Source organism: Halichoeres trimaculatus, unplaced genomic scaffold, assembly GCF_033239565.1.
Source record: "Halichoeres trimaculatus isolate MK-OKI-2021-1 unplaced genomic scaffold, fHalTri1.1 fHalTri1_scaffold_7, whole genome shotgun sequence".
Taxonomy (NCBI): Eukaryota; Metazoa; Chordata; class Actinopteri; order Labriformes; family Labridae; genus Halichoeres; species Halichoeres trimaculatus.
In genome coordinates, this window is record NW_027437185.1 from 17,934,499 (window position 1) to 17,957,756 (window position 23,258).

The window sequence follows — 23,258 nt, forward strand, 5'->3', positions numbered from 1 at the left end:
AAATAGACTCTCATGTTTTAACGGACCACTGCAGAATAACTGCTGCATGTGGGTTGGAATGAACATCATCACAAACAGTTTAACCCGTGTTTCAGCTTTGGACCGTGCTCTATCTCCCTCCCTTTTAGCTTTCTTCTTCCCTTTTGTCCTTTTTCTTTTTGACGCTCCACAGTCCACCGTTACCTCAAAACTAATCAATGAAATCGGTTTTAGTAGAGAAAAACACAGATCACCCTTCTGAATACTAAACTTCGTCGGCTGGCATGGTGTGATCATGGACTTCCCAACCACAGATAATGAGAAACAGCATTTAGAAATCACTTATTCAGGCACTGATAATCTCATTAAATCCTGGATTAAAATCAGACTCATATCTAGAAATGAGACCTTTTCAACATCACTTAGAAAGTCCCCGCAGAGATTTTAACATTTTTTATAAATACTTTCAGAAATGCCCTTCATCATTCATCAAGCTCAAAGCTTTTTCTGCCTTTTCTGTGCGATCTATGATATTAACCAGAAGATCAACAGAACAAAATACAAAAGAATAACGAAATAAGGCTTTAATGAAACTCACAAAACTGAAACACATCTGTACTTTATCTTGGTTTTAGCTTTACATGATTCAAACACACTGGTTGTTCTTGAATTACAGCATTAATTTCTTAATTTAAAGAAATGTTGGCGACAAAGAGAAAGACTGTTTTTCTAACTCAATAATTTATCTCTACAACTAACAGCACAATGTGTACTGTATAATCAGGGGTGGGACTTCATCTACACAAGCACATATCTTTGTTTTAAATCTCATGATTGAAAAAAAAATCTTCCAATTTAGTTTAATATTTAACAGATTTCAAAGTGGTTTTGATCTTCAAACTCTGGCAGAGGAAAAAAAGAATAGAGCGAAGGAATTTCTAAACTATCAAGTTGATGGCTCCCAGGATTAAACAAGGCTCTGCCAGTAGTTTAGATTATTCATGTGTTAATCCTGGGAAGAACCCTGACCTGGTAAGACTTTCAGTCAAATCAAAGGTGAATCACAGAGACAGCGCTCAAAGCCAAATGGAAAATCAGGGCAACCGACAGGTAAACCATAGATCCTTTGTTCCACCACAGTGTGTCTGATAACTTCTTCTTCATCTCTGACCACATATTTCCTCCTCTAATCCCCTGCATGTCGCCTCAAACAAGGAAATGAAAACTTCCATTTGATGCCATAAATCCATTTGGCTCTTAAACAAGGCCTCCTCTCAGTGTGTGATCCCAAAGAGAAGCAGCGCCTCATCAAATTACTGCAGCTATTCATATCTGCCTTCCCTCTACTGGAAAGACTTAGGTAGAAACCAATCCCATCTTTCCTCACCAATCTTTGGTCCCCCTAAATTGTCCTCTGTTTAGCTTCTGGATGACAAGCTTTAGACACACAGCCAGCTGGAATAGGAAGGGTTTTATAGTGAAATGTCCCGAAAAGAAGTAGTAGGAAAAGGGCTCGTAAAACAAACTTCACTGCAATTTTTCAAACGCAGACAGTTTTGCGATTGTCTGGACAAACTTGGATCTGCAAAGCTCAACAAAACATTCAAAAGACTTCCCAAACTGATTTCCATTAATGCATTTTATGCTATTTGATTGTTTTACCAAATACCATCAAAGTTAGGCTCAATTTGTTCAACATGAATGAGAATTTCATCATTGGCCTGCACATGCTGGCAACGCCCTATTGCTGCTCTGCAGAGGATTGTAGAAACACAATGTCCAAAGATAATCAATGAAATTGCTTCACATGTCGTTCCTCATTATGAGTGAAAAAGTATGAGAGACAAGTAGCCATGAACCAAACAAGATCCTTGTCTTTGCAATAGCAACAAGCAATCAACATATCAGCTATGCTTCACTTGCTGACTCAGAAATGAATCACCCGGTGTGATTCAAGGCAAAACATAAAAAAAAAAAAAGATTTTCAAGACAATTACTGTTCCACATGACTCATATTTAATGTCTGTAGTGGTCTCATCTTTGAGATGATCTGCCTTAAAGTGATATTCAGGGATGGAACAAGTTGGGTCCTATCACAAGGTTTAGGGCAGAAATTACCCCTACAGCAGTGTTTTTGTGCAGCAAAAGCCCAGGGCGCTCGCACCAAACACCCCCTCCCTGCTCCTCTGCCGGTTTCCTCTGCACTCAGACGGGGCCATTTTTACTTGACCAAAATCACAAATAAACTGACTCCCACCGAAAAAATCTGATATCGGTCTGCATTCACGCTTTATTTAGAGAATTTTCAGCGCGTTACTTTCTTTACTTTTGAATGCAGACCAATATCAGATTTTTTCGGTGGGAGTCCGTTTATTAGTGTTTTTAGTCAAGTAAAATATGGCCCCGTCTGAGTGCAGAGGAAACCGGCAGAGGAGCAGGGAGGGGGTGTTTGGTGCGAGCGCTCTGGGCTTCTGCTGCACAAAAACACTGCTGTAGGGGTAATTTCTGCCCTAAACCTTGTGATAGGACCCAACTTGTTCCATCCCTGAGTATCACTTTAAGCCCCTTTTACACATTTACTGCAATCCAGGAAATGTTAAGACCCGGCACTAAGGGGCCTCATGTGAAATCATAAATGTTGGATTGATTTTAACCAGCCAGGCCCCAATACAACGTCTGTTACAAAGTCTGTTCAACATGCAACTAAGCTGACGTGTGACCACAATGGGTGATTTTACTGGGTGTCTGTAGCACACCAGTGGGCAGATTGGTGCCCCCACTTTTTGTTACACCCCAAATATATGTACGTCCCTGCTCACACCAAGCTGCCGTCAGTGAAGCCCTACATTATTTGTCTCATTCATACTGCAGACTGGCAGTGAAGAGACAGTCATATCTGTTTCTCTCAGCTTCCTCACATTAGGAGGGCAAAAGCCCGGTGTGTAGTTAGTGTTCTGGCATTGTTATCCAGTTGCTACCGGTGACTGTAACTAGCAAAATTAAGAACACAAACAAGTAGTTTTTCTCAAATCCCATGAAAGTGAACAAAGTGAATATAAGATGGCATGCATGTTTGTTTGGCTGCAAACACCTAGATTGGTTTCCTCTTTGAGTGGGAGTGGAACAACAGGTGTCTTTGTGCATTTGAGGCTGCAGCACGCAGAGAGCGGCCGGCGCCTTGGGTTTCACTCTTTGAAACCGATATGGGTGAGCTGCTTTTCTCAGGGCTAACCCCAAATCTGCCGTTGATGGACAGACCACCCAACTCTCGGCTCTTATAGGAGCACAGTGGGGCCGCTCGCAGCAAAGGAAGCCCCCTGTCATTCTCCTTTGGGAAGGAAATGGATCAGCCGACTGTTTGTCAAGTACACTGTCAGAGTCTCCTCGACAATCAAATGGGTAGATTTCCTAAACAACGGCCTTACACTAATGGATACCACTGGAATACACGCAGTGCTTTACAAACTGGAACCTTTACATCAGCCCTAAGAGAGCTTTAAATGTGACAGCAGCAGCAGAAAGCAGTCAACTCCTTGCTCTTTGTTGGAGCACAGAAAGGTATCTTGTTGGAAAAAAGAACAATGTGATCAGTAAAGAAGAAATCCCCAAAGATAAATTACATTTTTATGGTGATCTGTCCCTTTTTCCTCTCCAGCGATGTCCATGGTTACTGTGTTTCACTTTATTGTGGGACTTTATAGGAGGTTTCTGCCCTGGGTTCTGATCAGAATAAAGATTCCCCGAGGATGTTGCCGTGCCAAAGCTGAGGATGCCAGAGCCATTGGTCAGAGGCGGAGGGCCGGGGTTAGCCTCACTGGGCTGCTCAACTGACAGTCGCCAAAAGACTAAAGATTCACACCCATCCTCTTCCCTGCAGGAGGATCCCTTCCCAGAAGTCTTCCTGATCAGTCACAGAGCAAACAACGCCAACAAGGACACTTTCTTTATCTGCTTGTTCTTGAATTAGTTTTTAGGTCTGACTATCTAAAGCAAATGGTCAGATTTAATAATGCAGAACATGTATTAGGGTGGGATTTTTTTTTTCACTTGTGTCCCCCTCTCCTTCCCCGCAATAACAAGAGGAAAGTCTCAGGAACAGCCAAATGTTGAGTCAAATCAAGAGCCAAAACAAGCTGCTCTACCTCTTGTCCTGGCACATCACACCCACTATCTTCTTGGACAAGAACCCTCCATCTATCTTCCTCCCAGATCTCTTTTTTTCCTGTCAGAGGACATGTTGCTGCAGATGTACTTGCACTGTGTGCTCTCTCATTTTGTAGGAAGGATACAAGTTGTGTTTGGCTGGCGGAGAGGGCAACCCTGTTCAAATCCAAATCCTAAACATATGTTCCCCCCCATTGCTGGATGAGGTCTGAGATACTGATCATTACTTTCGTGGCTTTTCTGGGGTGAGCTCTCATGAGGGAACCCCTTCTCAATTAAACCCAGGGCCCATGTGTCTGTCTAATCAATAAAAGGGGAACCAGATCGAATCGCTCTGCTAACAAACAACACTATGCAAGCCTCTCAGGTTAAAACTGACCCTCAAGAGCTGACAAACACAATAGCTGCCCTTTCCTTAATGCAGTTAAGATCAACATAAGAAATCCATATGCTTACCTAAGTGGTAAAAAACATGAATTTGCTGTTAGATTTTTCTCTATCTCCAGTTCATTGAAGCATAAATCATACAGCGCATAAAAAATGAGGTTGAGGAGAAATTTGGGCCGTGATTAATTTTTCTTCTGACATTTTTGTCAAAACGCTTACTTCATCCTACACTTTGTTCATTACTCAAACACATCTGGCTGACAGGTGCCCCATCTGTTAAACGTTGAGTAATTTCATTCCAGCAAAGAGGAGCAAATGGAGAGGAGTGGAGGATAAGGTACTCTATCTTCTATCTGTGATGACATCAGGCCTCACAGAGCTTGTTAGAGATGGAGAGCCAGAGCGATCGCAGCCCAGTTTCTACAGACAGTAATCCAGCCCACCGCTGTCAGTGCCCTTTCAAAGCACTGATTACTCCATTTCCAAGGGCCTAATCTCTGTAAACAATCTCTGTTTTCATTATCTTTTAAACTGATTAGCCTATGAATATAACTTTCCAGCGCTGGACTCAGACAGGAGAAAAAAATCTCCACCATATTGATGCCAGCTGTAGCTGCATGACCTTACAAGAGAAATAAAGCTGTGATACAAACACAGATACAGAACAGGGGAACATGTGTGACTTCGACATGGTTTAAAAGTATGACAGACGCTGGATAAAAAAATGTTTCCTAAGGGGAAAATCGTAAACCTGCTTGTGGTTTTGCACAATTTGCAGCTGGATATTACAGTCAAAACCTGGGCATAAACAAAGTCTTGATCATTTTAACTCAGGAAAGATTGACAGTTGAATATGAGCCTCTCACTTTGTTTTATTTACTATATTAATTTATTGAAATCAAACTCCTGATCAGTTTCTCTTTGACTTTTTTTGTATCGCTGCGTCTGTGTGCCATTGAAAATTAAAGTTGCTTTTCACCCCATGCTTTTCTCTCTCCCCTCCTTTCTGGACCAAGTGAGGTAATGTTTGCCAGCACATGTCTCCATCTGTTAACAAACACTTCCAATATGCTGAGAACAACATCTTGGCCCTCGGTCTCCTCCATCAGGATGTGATGAACGCCGTGCACCTGCCTCAGCCTCCAGCCTTGTTTCTGGCAACCGACCTGAGACCGTCTCAACCAAACAAGTATTTCCCCCCCCATAACATCAAAGGCGGAGGAGTGGAAGAGTCGAGATGAAAACAGTGGGTTTCTCTGCTTTCTTTTCCATCTTCTCCTCCCATAACAAATCAACAATAATGAACCCGCTGTCCTCATTAGTTAGTTTTCCTATTTGCCAAAAATCACTTAAGGTCAATTAAAAGAACTCTGTTTGAAGAGCTGTTGAATGTCAATGAGCACGCAAAAGAAATGCATTATGTAAAACGTGTTTGGTACACAACCTCGACCCACACAATCACCCTGAACTGTAAATCAGTTTCCACAGTTAATTACCTCTGCTAATAAAGCAGATCTGATTGTTCCTTTAAGTCAACAACGCAGGGAATAGAATGGCAGCAAAAACTACATCATGCAATCACGTCAGGAGAGTCAACAAGTTGGAAGCAACTCTGCCTCTGCATCGTGACGGGGAGGTGTGTTAAAAGGAGAGCTGACCGCCGTCACCCCTCTCTGAACTCCCTGTTTTAATTAACTAATGCATCTCCATTTGTCATAGCGTGACATTGCATGATTCTGAGGCAATCTGAGCTGTTGGCTGGGCTGCGAGAGGGGAAAACATCAGCACCCTCTACTGACAAGCGGGCCAGCATCAGGGCCCCTCTGGACTTTGATTTTACATGGTTGCTTGTCTAATTATCATCCTATGATAATGCTGCCACTGAGAGGCCTGCAAATGGGGACCAGATCATCCTCTGAGTGTGAGGACTTCTTTTTTCTTCTTCAACTGAAGGATGATGGGTAAGGGTATAATTTAGTGTATATTTGCCATATTTGCACTTTAACACGCTTTTTGAATGGTACCAGATGTTAACGGCTAAGTAAGAACAAACCTGGTACAGTTTATCGACTTGTTGCTACATATTGTTTTATTGATCTATTTTTAAGATCACAATCTACTGAATTTTGAGCAGCTGTTGAATGTGTCCAGCTCCATGTGTTCTTACATGTCATGGTGTTCAGCAGCAGCTCAGGATGCCATGAGGAGGAGCCATGAACCTGCATGAAAAAAGAGAAGCTGAGTGAATAAACCAGGGACATGCTCAAACTTTCACACCAGGATAAGTGAGAATATGTTGCTCGAAATTACTGTGCTTATAGTAATGTTCTTAAATGAAGTGACTCAGCCCATTAGGATGGTTGTGTGAAACTTGAATTAACACCAGGTGAGCTGCAGGTAATCTGGGGTTTATCAGTCACCCACAGTAATCCCTCAGCAGCAGAATCAATGAGAGAACCACAGTCAGCATTGTTGTTGTTGTGCTGTGCTGTAAGATGTAAACAGGGATAGAATCCAGTGTTTAGGTTTAAAATGTGATTCCATCCAAAAGGTGACACACAGTTAGACAAACTTTACAGCCTGTTAAAATATTGATAACAAGTCGACTCTGGCCCTGTCCTGAGTAGTTGACTTGACTTTGACCCCCCCCCCATACATTCTATCTAATGATCTAAATTTTGGTTGCCAGTCTATGACACTGATAATATCCTTAACATATGTGTCACTTTTGTGACATTATGGAGAGTAAGTTATACTGTTTCAATTTCTTCATAATTTTTTCGTTGGATTTTGTTGCTAGGCACTGCCCAAGTAGATGCCTGTTGCAGCAGCTCTCTCTTCTTTGTCCGTTTCTTGTATTTTTTTCCGTTTCTTTTTCGTAATCTTTGTATTTGGAGTGGATCATTACTTTGTATGGTTCATTTGTTGGTCATGGACACCAAAGTTTTTGTGGCTTCAGTGATATCTTTACTACTTTTTCTCCTGTGTTTGTCTGGAGATCCTACATGTATCCATGGCTGCATTGTTTACATGTGAACTCAGCTGTTAGCAGCCTGTAGCATGTCAAAGCTAACTGGTGTAAGGCCTGATGTCTTCCCACAAGGTGAGGAGAAGGAGGTGAGGACGACGTGCTGGTTCTAGGGTGTGAGCTGGGAGGTGACGACATGGACCTGTCCTTCCATCCATCGTTGTTGGGAGCGTGGGATGGATGAGCCGTGCTAGCCCAGCGGCAGAGGGGCTGCTGGGGCTGACATCGGACGCCGGCGCCACATTGGAGGAGCTTTGCCTGCTGTGAGCAGACAGGATCTAGGAGACAGAGACTGAACAGACTGCTGGGGAAACTCAGTCCTGGACCCTGTGGAGGTGGAGACTGGCTGGGCTGTAGAGTAGTGGATGGGCTGTCGTCATCTATTTTGTTATGGACCTTTTTCCACTTTCTATACACTTTCTTACTTTTGTTTTCTTAATTGCTGCTGTGACTCCTGAATTCCCCCTAGGGGAAAAATAAAGTATTTTCTATTCTATTCTATTCTATTCTATTCTATTCTATTCTATTCTATTCTATTCTATTCTATAATGAAGTGATTTAGAGAAACGTACATAGTGACATAGATCTAAAGCAATAATTTAAGTCAAGTCGTGTAAGTAATCTGACCTTGATGGAAGCATTAGATGGAATTAAATAAAGGAATTAACACATAATGCATAGCCAAGTTTTCTCATTTCTGAAGCCACACCTGCTTAAGTAGAAGTGTAGAGCATTTTTCACCACCTCGTATGATTAGTGAGGAAGCAAATTTTAACTCTGATTCGAAGGAATGGTTATCATTATAAATCCCCGCCACCCACATCTGCTTGGACTGCAGGGGGACAATAAGTCAGTGTAGCAGGTAGAACTTTTTGGGATATATTTAGTTTTCCTGTGAGAGAGAATGACTAAATATAAAGTGTGTGGTAAAGGTTTGCGTCAGCAGCGAGATATTCTCAGATACAGGACGCCTGGCTTTTTTCATCTGTGTGTGAATGAACCTGCATCAGTATGTCACTGTCTCCTCAGATAAACAAATTAGTGAGTTTGATTGATCAAAGTTTACACGAAAGCGGGTATTTGATTTCAAACAGTGAGGGGAGAAGAGGAGGGAGGGAGGGAGGGAAAGAGTGGGAATGTAAATGTACAGACACAGGCAGAGTGAGGGGGTGAACAAAGAGAGAAAAGAAGAAGAAAAAGAGAGACCGAGCAGCTGGATTGCCATGTAAATAGCTGTGCAGATAGGTAGGCTTGGGCTCTGTGCCAGAGGCTCTACAAAGGGCTCCTAACATCTGTTTGAGGGTAGATTCCTGCTCTGTGTTGTTGTAAGAATAATAGTCTCGCTCTGAGGGCCTGTTCTCTCATCAGACAGGATCATGATCACGCATATACACTCTCTAACGTCAGACCGCGGCCCCGCCGAGCCCAGAAACACAAGTCAAGCTGTTATTGATGTTATTACACAGCAACTCAGTCATCAGTGGGAATGGACAGGTGGAACATCGCTCACGTAGTCGGGGCTACATTTGGCTGCAGGGGAAAGCTAATGTTAGACTGTGATTAATCAGACTCATTAGCTGGCATCAGATCCAAAAAATGTTAAATCACTGATGAATCAGGGGCTCTGACAGGAGAACAAGCACGTAAAGAATGTTAAAAACCTGTTATGTCAGGAATTAAAGGGTTTACATCACAACCCAGAACATTCAGCTCTCCAGTTTTAGCCAGCTGTCAGATGAAAACAGAGAAGCCACAAGTTGGGCTCACGCATAATTAACTGCAAAACCAAAGTGTTGGAGACGAACTTAAAATATTCCTACCAAGCTTTTCCCATGGAGTGAAAAAAAAATAGTGGGACATCTCTGTTGGTGTGTCATGACAAGGATCTTTTTCCCTCTCCCAAGAACATATGCAAGCAATTTGTACAACAAATGTTGGTTTTAGACTGTGTTCCTTGCATACTAGTGGCTTCTCAAACCATGAGGGCTCCATTCGTTAGTGCTTGAAAGTAAAGCAAACAAATTAATTAACACTATCGTTACACAGGGTGGCCAAGGAAAGCAGGCACTGAAATGTAACACCATTACCTAAATTCACATGCATCTGTCTGTGTCTTACCCCTCCTTCTCCCCATCCCGGCCTGCGTCCCCTCCCACCCTTGCCCCAACGCACACGGCGCCCTTGAACAAGGCCGAAGGACCACCTGCGTGAAAGAGGAGACCCTCTCTGTTATGTCTCTGCTAGGGAATGAAATAACATGGAATCCAGCTCTGCAAATAACTCACAGTGAAGATCATTTTCCACATGCTGCTTGACAAAAGGTAAAATAAGAACAGATGATGTCCTCTCCCTCCTCTCTCTCAGCTCAGCAGCTTCACTCCTCACTTTTTTCACTTTGTTTTGCTGCTTTCCTGACCAGGAGACGCAGGGGTCTGGCCTGTGGTGGCCTTGTTAACCAGCTGGTATAAGATACCAGGTCTCTTTTCTAATAGCCACTGACATTGAGTCAGCCATTTTTTCATGCCCTCACTTGGCCGAGGTTAAGAGGGGTTCAAGGAACCTGATCCTAGATCTGATAATTACATGAGAGCCATCAGGAGCAGTGGGAGGCCTTTTTCTAAACTGGGCATCTATCAGAGGACGGGGAGGTTACAATTGGCTCCACTTTAACCAGTATGACACATGTACAGGATATTTACAGCTTCTTGTTTAGGAATCTAGACCAATAAAATGCAGCTAGACATGCTTAAAGCTCCTGTGAGGAGTGTCTCACTGGTTACAATTCAGACTTGAAATCAACACAAGCCTCTTTATGGCGTACAGAAGCAAGTGAGACAATCTGTCTGGAGGTCGACTTATTATACATTATTGTTTTTAATGCCTGTAAATTCTGCCACTTGGTAGGTATCAGTCAAGGAAATCAAGTGTTTTGGTTGTATCAGAAAACATCACTCATACACAGTCATGGGCACAGGCCTTTGAAGGGCAGGGGTGAAAAGAAAAATGCAGATAAACCACGTTCTCCCACTGAAGAGGGCAGGAAGATCTGTGAGTGTGTGTGTGGGCAGTTTAGTGTGTGGGCAGTTTAGTGTGTGTTTTGGTTCCTAAGAGGACACTTTAGCATGTGTGTTTTTCAATTGGGCCATGAAGGGGCGAACCCCCACCCTGTTTGTGCCACTGCTTCTACATGTCCAGGACAAAATCCTTCATCGAGGTCACCAAAATCAACTGTTTTATGGATTTTTTCCCAAATCGTGGAGTTTGATGATACGCTATGAACATAGTTCGAGGCCCTCAGATAGCAGACTAGCATCAGAGAGTTGATGGACAACAAAGCGTGGAATTCCATACAGCAGGTTAATTTCACAGTACTTAACTTTGACCATACAGCGCCAGGTCTCCACCGAGTGGGTAATCATACATGAGCAGTGAATAAGGATGGGTACCTTTCACATTTGAAATGATATGTGGTAATAAATATAATTTTTTTAAAATAATAAAATCCCAAACTTTTTCAGCTTAAAGGGGACATATCATGCTGATCCATGATTTAATACTTACATATAATATAATAAATTTGAAAACAAGACCTTTCACCCCCTCAACTTTCAAAAAATGAGATATTGTATTTTTTCTGATATCCTAGAACGAGATTTGATGCCTCTGAAAATAGGTCATTGCCATTTGGCCGCGAGATTTTGACCTTCGTGACGACACGGGGATCCTTTCTTTTTATTGGAGTATTCTGATTAAGCAGCTCCTCCTCTGTGATGTCAGTTAGTCACACAACCGCCACTGAGGGATACACCCACCAAGAGCCGAGTATAAACGTATAAACTATACATGTTACAGTACCGGTTTGACTCACCACACTGAAGCGTCCTGAGATGATCTGCGTCGAGGTGGATTTTCTTCCTCCTGAGCTGCAGAACCGTTCCGGGTCTGACTCGGGGTCCAATACAAAAGGACGTATCCTACACTCTGCCATTTTTTTAGTGCTATCAATGCCTTACGGTGAAGTTTTGGCAAACAGCAAACTCGCTCGGTCTGCTCCATTCAATATGGCGATTTTGTAAATACTACCATGCTGCAAAAACCGCCCCCTGGCTCCACCCCCTCCGCCCCTCTGATAGAACTGACCAATCAGAGCACAAAGGGCTGTGACGGTGAGAGGTTACTGGAGGTCATTCTCCAAACGGAGCGTTTCAATGAGATCTTCAGAATGGCCTAATATGAGGACATTGAGAATGCTATTGTGGGGCAATGAAGGAACTAAATGACTTGTACTGAGGGCAGAAATGCTTTACAGGCATCCTAGTCTGGCATAGTGAAAAGGAGAAACAAGCATGATATGTCCCCTTTAAAATATTTATCATTCAATAAATAAACTTGCAATGCTGTGTTCATGTCCAGCATGGAAAATCGCCTACTCTTCCACTACCTCACTGTCGCAAGGATGCTCTTAGGTACCTAAACATGGTACCTTTTGATTTTACATGAATCAGTACTCGGTACTGCTGACGGAATTTGGTCGATACCTGTAGAAATACATAATTCGGTACCCATCCCTGGCAGTGAAATATCTAAAAAAATGCAATGGGAGTCCTCTCTCTACTGTTTCCTGCATCACTGAGTTTCTAAGGGTAACAACTAATTTTTATCATGAGAAAAAAAGAGGGACCACCTTGAGGCACTATTTGGTACAAGAGAAACTTTACATTTTCTAGGCTTTGACTTCTACATGTATTATCAGAGTATATGCTAAAATCCTGGGGTTGATTTCAATACCTTTTTAATACTTTTTCAAAAACCTTTAAAAAAGTTTTAAGACTTAATCACAACTTTGAGTTGTTGTTGGCATCCACTTTTTAACAGTTGCAGTTTACATTTTCACAGAAATGATGTAAGCTAAGGAGGAATAAAGCTTGAAAGAACAAATGAAACTAAAGGCAGGTTTATCGACACTCCCCCAACAAGAAACAGCAGGTATTCAAGGCCAACTTGCTGAAGAAAATGAGAAAATATTCAATCCTTTTTAAAATTTAGGACATGTGCCGGACATTGTGTGACTTGCTTTAATGTTGTATTTAATTTCTCTTTATGAAACTAGAAATTACGTTATTTATAGCTGGTGTTTTATACCGCTCACAATCCTTATTGTTGTATTTTATTGTAACTAGAGTCTTTATGTATTTTTTTTATTTTATTCTTTTTTATTTTTGTATTTTTCTACTGACTCCATCGATTTCTGCTGTTATCACAACAATTTTCCAGTTTGGGATCAAAAAAGTAACTCTATTCTTTTCTATTCTATTCTGTTTTATAACTTTATCGGCTGAATGTTTAAGGTCCCAATCAGGGGACAGTTGCAAGGAGGAAAATAAATATTCATGGATATTTTTCGGGTCAAAGCTTGAATACCTATGAAACTGAATACCTCATAAAAACCACAATTAAGACTTTTTGATACTTTTTAAGACCCCGCGGACACCCTGATAATAAAACTTAGATCTACAGTCAACAAGAAGCTTTAGCTAGCAGTTGTCAGCTTAACTTAGCAAAAAGACAGAAATCAAAGAGAAACAACTAACCAGACCATTTACAAATCTACAGGACAGTTTCACTGAAGAGACTGAGCTAGCTGTTTTGAAGCTTTATGGCACAAGCTAACAGGGTGTTAGCCCTTCCTTTAAATCCTCAAACAGACATCAATGTGGTATCATTCTTCTGTTACTCCTGGCAAGAAAGCCTGTTTCCCAAAGTGTTGCTCATTTTTTTGACTTCAACAATCTTCCTTCCAAATGCAGACAGTGCCTCCAGCTCACTGGATAATCAAATCAAACACATCTCAGCCTGTAAAACATATCAGCTTTATTTGTCTGAGCAGACCTTTGCTCGCCCTCTGAAAAGGACACATTTGAAGTTTGTCTAATCCAAACAAACAGGTAAGGCTCTTGTTAGCCTCCAATCCCCAATGCAAATGTAACTTCATTTTCAATTTGGACTCTCCCGCTGTGACTCATGGGAGAGCAACTTCAAAGCTGCAGCTCTGCACTTGAGGTCATTATCTTCATTTCTCTATCCTCAGCAGGTTCACAGCATATGGGAACATTTTAACTTTGGATTGTGTGTGTGTGTGAGTGTGTGTCTGCAGCCATAAATCTGCCATGTCAACTATAAAATATTACTGACCGGCAACAGATGTAGCTCTAATAGCTACCAAAGAAATGAAATCAAAATTTACCACCTCTTGATTTTTATCCTCTCATTTAATGGGCTTTACGAATGATTCTGGTTTTGAGTGCAGAAGATGGACAGTGAGCAAGAGTCAGAACATGCTCACAGGAGAGGGGAGAGAAAAGTGAGGTTGTGTGTCTTTTTTAATCGTCTATTACTCTGTCCTACTCGCCTGATCCCTTTCTTTGCTTCTGTCGTTCTTTAATCCCTCTCCTTCTACCCTTTTAGCTGAGACGAATCCTCCTTTCATCCTCCTTTGCAGCGAGGGCCCTGCTCTCTGTTCAGACAAAGCCTGACCATCGCTGACTCCTCATCAACCCCTTCACCCAATTCATCAAGCAGAGGCCCATGGGCATTCATCACCCCTACCACCTTTTGATATCCCGCACCAGCTGAAAGCCACTGTCCCTCCTCTGACTTCAATGCAGCCATGACACACCCGTAAGATTTATAGTGGCATAATTAGTAGCAGTGAAAAAGGGCCTGCGTGCTTTGGAGGGTCAGTCATACTGTAGCTCTGAAAGCCGGTCACATCTGCTTCGAAATAAATCACACAAAAGTTGATGAATCGGTTGAAAACAAGAAGCAAAGAAATTCATCAAAGGTGAACAATGACATCAAAACAATCATACCCACTCTGTTTTTTTTTTGTTTTTTTTTTAGCAAACTATCAGTCACCATTCATGAGAGCTAGACACTGTCATAAATCCCGTCTTCCTACAGGAGGCTGCTTCTGCTTCTGCTGCTGCTTGTGATGAGCAGCTCTGAAGTGAGAACTCCCCCTCAGGACGGGGGTTTCCACAAACAGCTCAAAGGAGGTCTAAAATAACATGCCTAATAGTTAAAGAGTGTTATTGATGTAATCATGCCCTCCCCTCCCCGACCGCCCTGCTGTCACTGATATCTCAAGAACAGTGAACTAATTAAAACACTCCTGTAGTTTGTTTTTATTACAATCCTCACACTGAAATCTTCACTAAACAGCTGGGTCTTTTTTTTCCCCCTGCAACACGACACGTCAAGACACGCTGTCCAAAGGTGCACAGAGGAGATGCAAAATCCCCATTCAATCATAAATTACACCTATTATTCATTATTCCTGTTGTGGCGTTCCCTCTGTTCTCTTTCATGTGCATGATGGCACAGGTCAACGAGCACCTGAAATATCAAAATGTCTGACATCAGGGGGAGGAGGTTTAGCTTCAGCAGGAGGAGGAGAGGGGAAGACGCTAATCAGAGGAGGAAGTAGCTGCACTTAAAGCTCCTACCATGAGTTGTACGAGGGCATGAACCAGACTGAATACTGATGAATCTTCATGGGCTACAAAAGCAAAAAAAGGGAACATCAGGGAGAACATTTTTTGGTCGTATGAAGTCACAGAAAAAGAGAGACATGTTTCTTTAAAAGTCATTAAAGGTAGAGTCTGCAGGAATTTTCTACTCATTAGTACACAACATTCAAACTGGGCTCCTCTTCCTTGGCTAAGTTCCAGCAGCTACCATAGACTGTGAGAAAAAAAAATGGAAGTCATATTGCTCAGGTCAAAGTGAGGTGGCCAACCAAAATTGCTCCCCCTGGTGGCTGGCTGTAGTATAGGTCAAACAATCCATCCCCATCCATTCTAGATGGGCTACAGTCAAACTTTACGAAATTAATATACCCCGTATGAAATATTTCTTACATCTGATTGATGTGGTGATATTATTTGGTTGCCTTGTATTCAGCTCTTCTTTTTTTTTTAAGTTTCGTTTTCACGAGTTAGTAAGGTTAAAACAAGGCCTTACGTCACGTTTAACAATGATTTACACCTACCATTCTTGTGTATTTTTTCGGTGTTGGGGAGAGTCAAGCAGAGATTAGACTCTGGAAAGTTTTTTTTGTCACTGGCTCCACTCGTAGTCCCCCATTGCTCCTACTGCGCAGACTCAAGCTCAACGGCGGGCCTTTGACCGGGCTATCTTTGTTTCAAACCAGTGCAGAGGTAAAAGGCGGAGCCACGCTGTCCGCTCTATAAATACAGTCTATGGCGGCTACATACAACCACAGCCCCCGACCTTAACAACATGAGCACTTTCTTGCCCAGTAACCACCTGTAGCATCGCATTTCTACCAGGTAGAGACTCCTGAGACGTAGCATGTTAGCACAAGCTAATCAGGATATTTGGAACATACCTGCTCAGCAGAAAGCCAACTCACGACGCTCTTCGTCTCGTACTGCTCTCCAAGTGCCCGACAGCTAGTGAAAGTCGAGCTAGGCTTTACCCTCATTTAGAAAACAGCTTTATCCGTCTTCTGTCACTTCGCCTTAGCTGTGTTTTTCTTCCTTCATGCTATGTCCACTATCTAACTGCTCAGGATAGCGTCTTCAATCGCGGTCACTCACTCGCAAAGTAACTTGCGCACTGGGCGAGCTGTGATTGGCTGGGGTACCAACGGCTACTCTCCACCCAGAAATGTCCCGATACAACCAAAACATCAACATACAGGCAGAGGAGCGTTGAGGTACACACTGACACACATAAATGGGAGCCTAGAAGAGACAACTGAGCAGGTTTATTCCTGTAAAAGCTGACATTTAACTTTTAAGGAAAATCCTACAGGATCGACCTATTAAGGACCCTTACGGTATTTTTGCCTTTTTGAGAGCTGTTGCTTTGCAAAATGAGTTTCGTTTGAAAACTTCTTTACATACCACGAAACGACCAAAAACACTGATGCATTTGGTCATATACTACCAAAATGCTCCAAACAACACTGAGCTGATCCCGACCATCAGGTTGCAGATACAGTGTTATACAGATGCTGTATTTACTATCTTTAATGGACCATTTATTGAATCTATTGTTGGTTTGTTGTCCGTCTGATACTGCTAGCTGCATAATTAATTGCCCCTGGTGGATAATAAAGTTTACCCTGACCTTGACATCAGCATTTCCAGAATAAGTTTCAACTGCAGTAAAATGTTGATTGTGGGACTTCAAGGTCTCATTCTGTAACACTGAAGGGTCCATATACGTTTTTCAATCCTCATGCAAATGTAGGGAGGTGTTTATTAGGGATTATAGCAATAAAAGATTAAATATTTATATGTCGTCATAGTGCGGTGCTTACTCCCTTGTTTTATGACATAATCACTAAGCTGCAGGTGTTCTGTGGACGAGCAGCAGCTTATCTAAACTTTTCAAAATAAAGTCTCATGGGAAATCAACATTTTGTAAGGAGACTTTTGCAAATATTTTCTTCTTATTACAAAACAACTCAATAACGATTCATGAAGCTCCTGTGATGATACAAAACGTTCCTCCAGACATTGCACCAGGCAGATATGATACTACACGTCATCAGCATTTGGATTTTCCCTTCTTTTCTTCCCTCCTTTGCCAGCAGTACTAGTGGTTAAACTGCTGGTTTGCTGGAGCACATTGCAAACGTTATGCAGAGGGGCGAGGAAGCACCTGCTTCCAACAAGGAGGTGGAGAAAATGCTCTCATGAAAACGTCCAACTCCAGAGGTTGGCACTGACACTTGTGTAGGAGCTTGGAGGACTCTAAGATTATACAGGTTATTTTGATAATCTTGATTGGGGAAAGTTCGCCTAATGCTTTGTGGTTTTTCTTGCTTTATTTCCAGCAGGAGAGGCTGTGGTGTGACCGAGAGCACTCAGAGTAAAATTTTTGAGTTTATTCTTACTGGAGTTTTTACAAGTCAGTGATAGGTGTGCTTCTCGCCTTTGTGTCTGCTGAACAATGATGATATTTCCTTCCTCTGTATCTGTCTCGCATTTGAATACTCCACAAACTGTTGCCAGAGTTCCCTGCCCCTGGATGGGTGATGTGTTTTTATCAGACAGCCTCGGAGCGCAATCTGGAGTGCAGGACCTTTGAGAAGAAGCCTCTGGACTGGATTCTCTTTGGACTTGGAAGATAACTTATTTTAAGTGAAAGAGGCACACAGACAGTGGCATCATCAGCGGCACGAAAAAAAAAAAAGTTGGACAGAAAGTACACTTTCTGTAAGGAAACTGATGCGCGTAAGAAGGGATGCCAGCCAGGCGTGGCTTGAGCTTAAACATCCAATGTGAGAATGCGTGGGGAGTATGTATATAATAGAGGCTTTCCATCTGATAAACAGAGAAATCAAAGTGATCATTAAACCAAAGAGGCTCAATAAAGTGAGAGGACGCTGCTGACTTGGAGTAGCACCACGCGCTGGGAACGCTTTGTGCGTGCATGGACCGGACTTGTTTAAACCTTTTCTCCTGTTTGAGTTACCTACATTTAAAATGCCGTCGCTTAATTTGACAGCTGTGCACACAATGGCAGAGGTCGGGAGTTTTCTGGGGACAATCGACCTGGATTTACAAAGCTTTCCTGCACTCGGGAATATGCCCCTACCGGAGTCTCCAGTGGGCTTAAATGAGCGGCTGGGGCAGATTGAAGGGAGGCTGCAGCGGGGGTCGCCGACGGATTTCGGGCACCTTAAAGGGATCCTGAGGCGGCGGCAGCTCTACTGCAGAACCGGCTTCCAGCTGGAGATATTACCCAATGGCACAGTGTACGGGACGAGACAGGACCACAGCAGATTCGGTAAGAGTGTTTCATTAGCATTTAATATTAGTTATGAGAAAGTTTGTAAAGTTAATCATGCCTAGCCTATTTTTTAATAGAATTTTTTTTTTTTGTCTTGATTGACTGAGCATGTGCAATCATTGGCAAAGGTCTGGACTGAGTTACGGCCTCCATCTAGAGAAGTTAAACATAATGTTATAGCCCGTAGCTAAAGATTTAAAGTATTTCAGCCCTTGTCAGTCTAAGCTTCATGATGTGAAGTCAATAAAGAGGCTTTTTCCTGCCGCACATCCCCAGTGGTTACTCTTTCGTGCGTCACTGTCACCTGCAGAGCCACACACCTTTTTCCCTGACAATCCCCCCTGCGCGTTGGCGGGCAGGTGTCTCTTCTCCTTCACAAACAAGAAGCGCGTGCGTGTCTCGCTGTCGCGTGCCCGCAGTTGTGGAGCTTTAAGTAATATCAATGTAAGTGGAGGGTGGTGCGGCTCGCGCGAGAACAATAAACAAATGAGGTCAGAGGGCAGACACACACATGTCCTGAGCCTCAAGTCCATGTAGTGATTATTACACAGGTGCTCGCCTCACTGCGGAGGAACACTAAATGAAAACAGGACCACTGTGGTGGTTCTGGTGGGGTCAAACGTTTTTGTCTTTGGCCAAAACAAGCCGGTGTACAGGGATGGGTGGTCCGCGTGTTTGTTTCTGGCTTCACTTAGCCTCAAAATGCAACGTCTTTGTCTACAGGACGTGGCTTTGATTAGAGGGATATGAAACACACTCTTCACCCCACAAAAATTAGAGGGATGTTCTGTGTCATCCTCTGGCATCAGATGAGGTCGTGGAGATGGGGACCAGGTGGCTGTAAGCCGGCCTCTGCCAGCCAGCATTGCCAGCTGGATCCTCTCTGACTAACCTCTGCAGCACAACAGACTTTTAATTTCACCGGTTGTTCCCCTCTGCCTTTGAAGTGCAAGTTCACTTTACTGAAACTTCCTGTGAGTCAGCAGCCCACCAAACAATCTCAGCTCCATAGAAGTCACATCTGTCTGTTTCAGTAGTCTGTTGGGAAGTCCCAAAGACCAAATAGACATATTTATAGATACCACAACCTACAATGATCAAAGTGAGACTCCTCTTGAGCACTTGTGTGTTCATTTTTTGTGACAAACAGGCACAATTTGGAACAACACATAAGTTCATGTTTTTCTACCCTAGATTACACATGCTCACTTTTTATTCTACATTGGACTTGAGGTAGAATCTAAGGGCACATGCGGGATGCAAATAAGCAAGAAATTTTACATTAAAGTAACATTTAAGCTGCAATTTGATGACACATTTGTGGAGGTCTCTTGATGCTGTGCCTATTTCCTCTTTTGATGACTAATCCTCTCTGCATTGTGTGTTTGTGTGCATATTGTTTGACCTCAGGCATCCTGGAGTTCATCAGTCTGGCAGTGGGTCTGGTCAGCATCAGAGGGGTGGATGCCGGACTCTACCTCGGCATGAATGAGAAAGGAGAACTCTATGGGTCGGTGAGTCAAGAGAAAAAAAAAAAGAAAAAAAAAACTCTAGCCATTCACACCCCTCCCCTGATCACGCAGCCCAGGGTCTCATTCACAAGTCTGACCCTCACACATGTGACTCGTGTTTTGGTGATTACAGTATTTTCCTAACTTTCTCAGCTACCTGTCAGTCCTGAGCCATGTAAAAAGAAAGTTTCAGAAGTAATGTGAGAGTGAATTTGTTATCAGTGCTCTTGTATCGGGCAGATGGGAAAGCCGCAGCAAGACAAAACAAGTGTGTTTCTTTTCAAAAGTCTCACAGTCTCACACTTCTTCTGTTGTTTGCCATCTATATGGTTGGCAGAAAGCTGAAAGTAGAGATTAAATCACATTAGTGAAGATAAAGGCTCAAACAATAACACCAGCAGCAAGAAAGAACAGAAAAAAAGATCCTTGTACTTGTTTTTCAAGTAAAGCAAAGCAGGAAAAAAAGAAAATTATGCAGCTTTGGAGAAAAACTATTCTCTTCATTTGTGCAGAAACACACAATTTTCCCAAAGTGCAGATAAAGAGACAGAGAGGTTTGAAGTCACTGTAAATGTGTGTTACAGGTGAGCTTGGTAGAGATTTAATCTGTGTGCACTGCTTTGATACATTTGTGCTTTATCCTGCTTGGTTTGGTCTGTTCTGTGGTTGCAACCTGAAGACAAAGCACGAGGGAAGGAAAGAGATAACGATAATGAAGGGGAAGTCTGTTAGGGTTACCTGGATCAGGTGTCCCAGGGCATTACCCAGGGGCCCCTCAAGGCTCAGACCCCCTCCCCCAGCTCTGAATGTTTTTCGAACAGAGAGGCTACTTTTTAAGCAGGGCCATTACGTTGAAAGTACAGATATTGTTACTGTGCACTATCAGAGTCTGGCATCCTGGAGCTTTGACCCTGAGGGGAGGTGGGTGGGGCAGTGGTGGGAGGAGGTGGTGATTTTTTCGGGGGGGGGGGGGGGGGGGGGGGGGGTAATTGCACACCTGACTGAGTCACCTGACTGACAGAGGAAGTGTAGACACGTTTGTGTGAAGCTGAGGGGCCAGGTTGTGGAGGCGAAGGGGAAGGGGAGGACAGGTAAAAGGCTGCTTCCGCCTTACAACCACTAGACCTTGGCAAGCTTTTGATGCGATGAGGTTTGTGAGTGTGTGAGAGTGTCAGTTGTGTGTATTAGAATCTGGCCCAGTCATGTGCCCTCAGGGCTGTGTTTACAGACAACAGCTTCACCACACAGCCGCAGCCAAGCACAGCCTGACAGCCAGTCAACAAGATTGCTGCTGGAATAAAAGCTGAGACTCTTGCACAAACACTATAAAGTGGGTTATTAAAGGTAAGGATTGATTGACTGCTGCATCAGGAGGCTAAGTCTGCCTCACCCTCCAAAAAATTCATCCCAAGGTGCCTTGAAATATTGCGTGATAGCAACACCCTGAAAAGTGGGGAACATACAGTGTGTGACTGCTGGTCCCCTGCGATACCCCCTGACTCCACTGAGGCCTGAGCAAAGTTCGTGCATGACTGACTGGTCTTGGCAGGAGAGCAGCTCTTACCCTGATGTGTCTTATTGTTCTCACACACTCGCTCAGCCAGCACACTCTCACCTGCTGAACCCGCAGCCATCGCTCATGCTGTGCTGTCAGTGGAGGCTTTGGGAGCCACTCTGTGTGAGTGTATGTGTGTATGGGGTGGTGAGTGCACACCCTTCTTACTCCTCCTCTTGCCTCACAGGGAGGGAAACGATTCTCCATGCACAACGAGAGGTTAGCAGGTCTAAGGAATGAGTGTGGGGCAAAAAGGGAAAATCTCCCTATAATGGCTTCCTATCTTCTGTCATAATAAGCAGCTGCCAAAACAGGTTTCTAGTGCTTCACTGCAGTCTGCAACAGCCAGAAAATTACATGAGCTTACACCTGAATTTGCATGCTATTTGTTTCTTCTTCTTTTTTGAGTAACAGGAACATTCACTGATTCTCTGCTTTGTGTTTGCAGAAGAAGCTGACTGCAGAGTGTGTGTTCAGGGAGCAGTTTGAGGAGAACTGGTACAACACCTACGCTTCAACTCTGTACAAGCACACGGACACGGGACGTTTCTACTACGTGGCTTTAAACAAAGATGGTTCGCCCAGGGAAGGTAGCAGGACTAAAAAGCACCAAAAACTCACACACTTCTTACCCAGACCGGTGGAGATCGAGAAGATCCCTCAGGCGTACAGGGACTTATTCCAGTACAGGTGACCAGAGCTTACTCCAGGAGAACTGGTTACAATCGGAGGAACAGATAGAAAAGAAGAGGAGAGGGGGGATGATTTGGATATTTTGGACCTGGTACAGAACTGTTTCCCCTCCACTCCCCCTGAGGTCACTGTGTTTACACCTCAGCCCACTGCCAAGCACGTTACAGCACTGACATAAACATTGTGCATGTTCCTGGATGCTGCTGCTTCAGTGGACTTGTGACCTCAGAAGAGAAGGGACAGTCGTCTTATAAAACCACTGCGGACATGGACAGAGGAAGCCTGCATAGGATGGGGGACGATCCAATCAGGTGCCATGTTTTTTCCATAACCACATTTTTTTGTCTGAAGCTCAAGCAACATGCAAAGACAAGCGGAGTCATGGGTTTTGGCAGTTTTGAGTAGCACTAAGCTGGAGTGGGAGTAAAATGAATGATGAGAAGACCAAGAAGAGACTTTTTAAGAGCTCAAAATGATGGGAAGCACTGCAGATGTCACATGGTGCATTTGTTGAAATTACACAACCACATTGATGTTTAATGCAAGAGTGGGCACATTCCAGATACAGAGAAATATTTAAGAGAAGAACATGCTACATGCATGTAACTGACTGGCTGGGATAGCATGGAACGTGTGAACGTGAGATGGAGTTTTATAAAGTTGTTGTCAAAACTAAAGATGCAAGAGAGGTGTTAAATCTAGATGAAAAAGCACTTACTGCACATCAAAACTCCTGGCTTACTTGCCGTGCTATCATCATAGTCTCATTCATCACATTTAAATAAGAGATCAAGTCGCGTCTTGTAGGAATTGGATGCAAAACAGGCGATAAAGCGCAGGACAAAAGCACTTCCATGACTGTGGTTGTAAGAAGTAATTGGGTGTCTTTTTAAAAGATGGTGACTTGTAATGTTCAGAGTGTCAGGAACATTATTAAAAATGCAAGCAGCTGAGGTGTACATATGGGCGATCCTATTTATGAGATGTACAATATATTTATTTTCTACATATAAAGTATAAATATAAATCTATATATTTATTTATTGCAAAGACTTTATTTTGTAATGAACTTGAAGTTATCTGGACTGTACATTCTACTGAAATTATACCAAAA

At 43.0% G+C, this 23,258-nt stretch overlaps 1 protein-coding gene and 1 long non-coding RNA gene across 2 annotated transcripts; one reads left to right on the forward strand and one right to left on the reverse strand.

Annotated features, from left to right (window-relative positions):
• Positions 1 to 6,608: 6,608 nt before the first annotated feature.
• LOC141793992 (uncharacterized) lies at positions 6,609 to 16,203 on the reverse strand. Its single transcript, XR_012598454.1, has 3 exons — positions 15,969 to 16,203; positions 15,064 to 15,116; positions 6,609 to 6,749 (listed from the first exon to the last, which is right to left on the reverse strand). It is a non-coding gene; the product is annotated as an uncharacterized LOC141793992 (long non-coding RNA).
• Positions 16,204 to 17,546: 1,343 nt separating this feature from the next.
• On the forward strand, positions 17,547 to 23,258 carry fgf16 (fibroblast growth factor 16). Its single transcript, XM_074674355.1, has 3 exons — positions 17,547 to 18,382; positions 19,796 to 19,899; positions 21,900 to 23,258. Exons 1-3 carry the CDS (start codon positions 18,079 to 18,081, stop codon positions 22,143 to 22,145), a joined length of 654 nt encoding a protein of 217 aa, XP_074530456.1. The 5' UTR covers positions 17,547 to 18,078; the 3' UTR covers positions 22,146 to 23,258.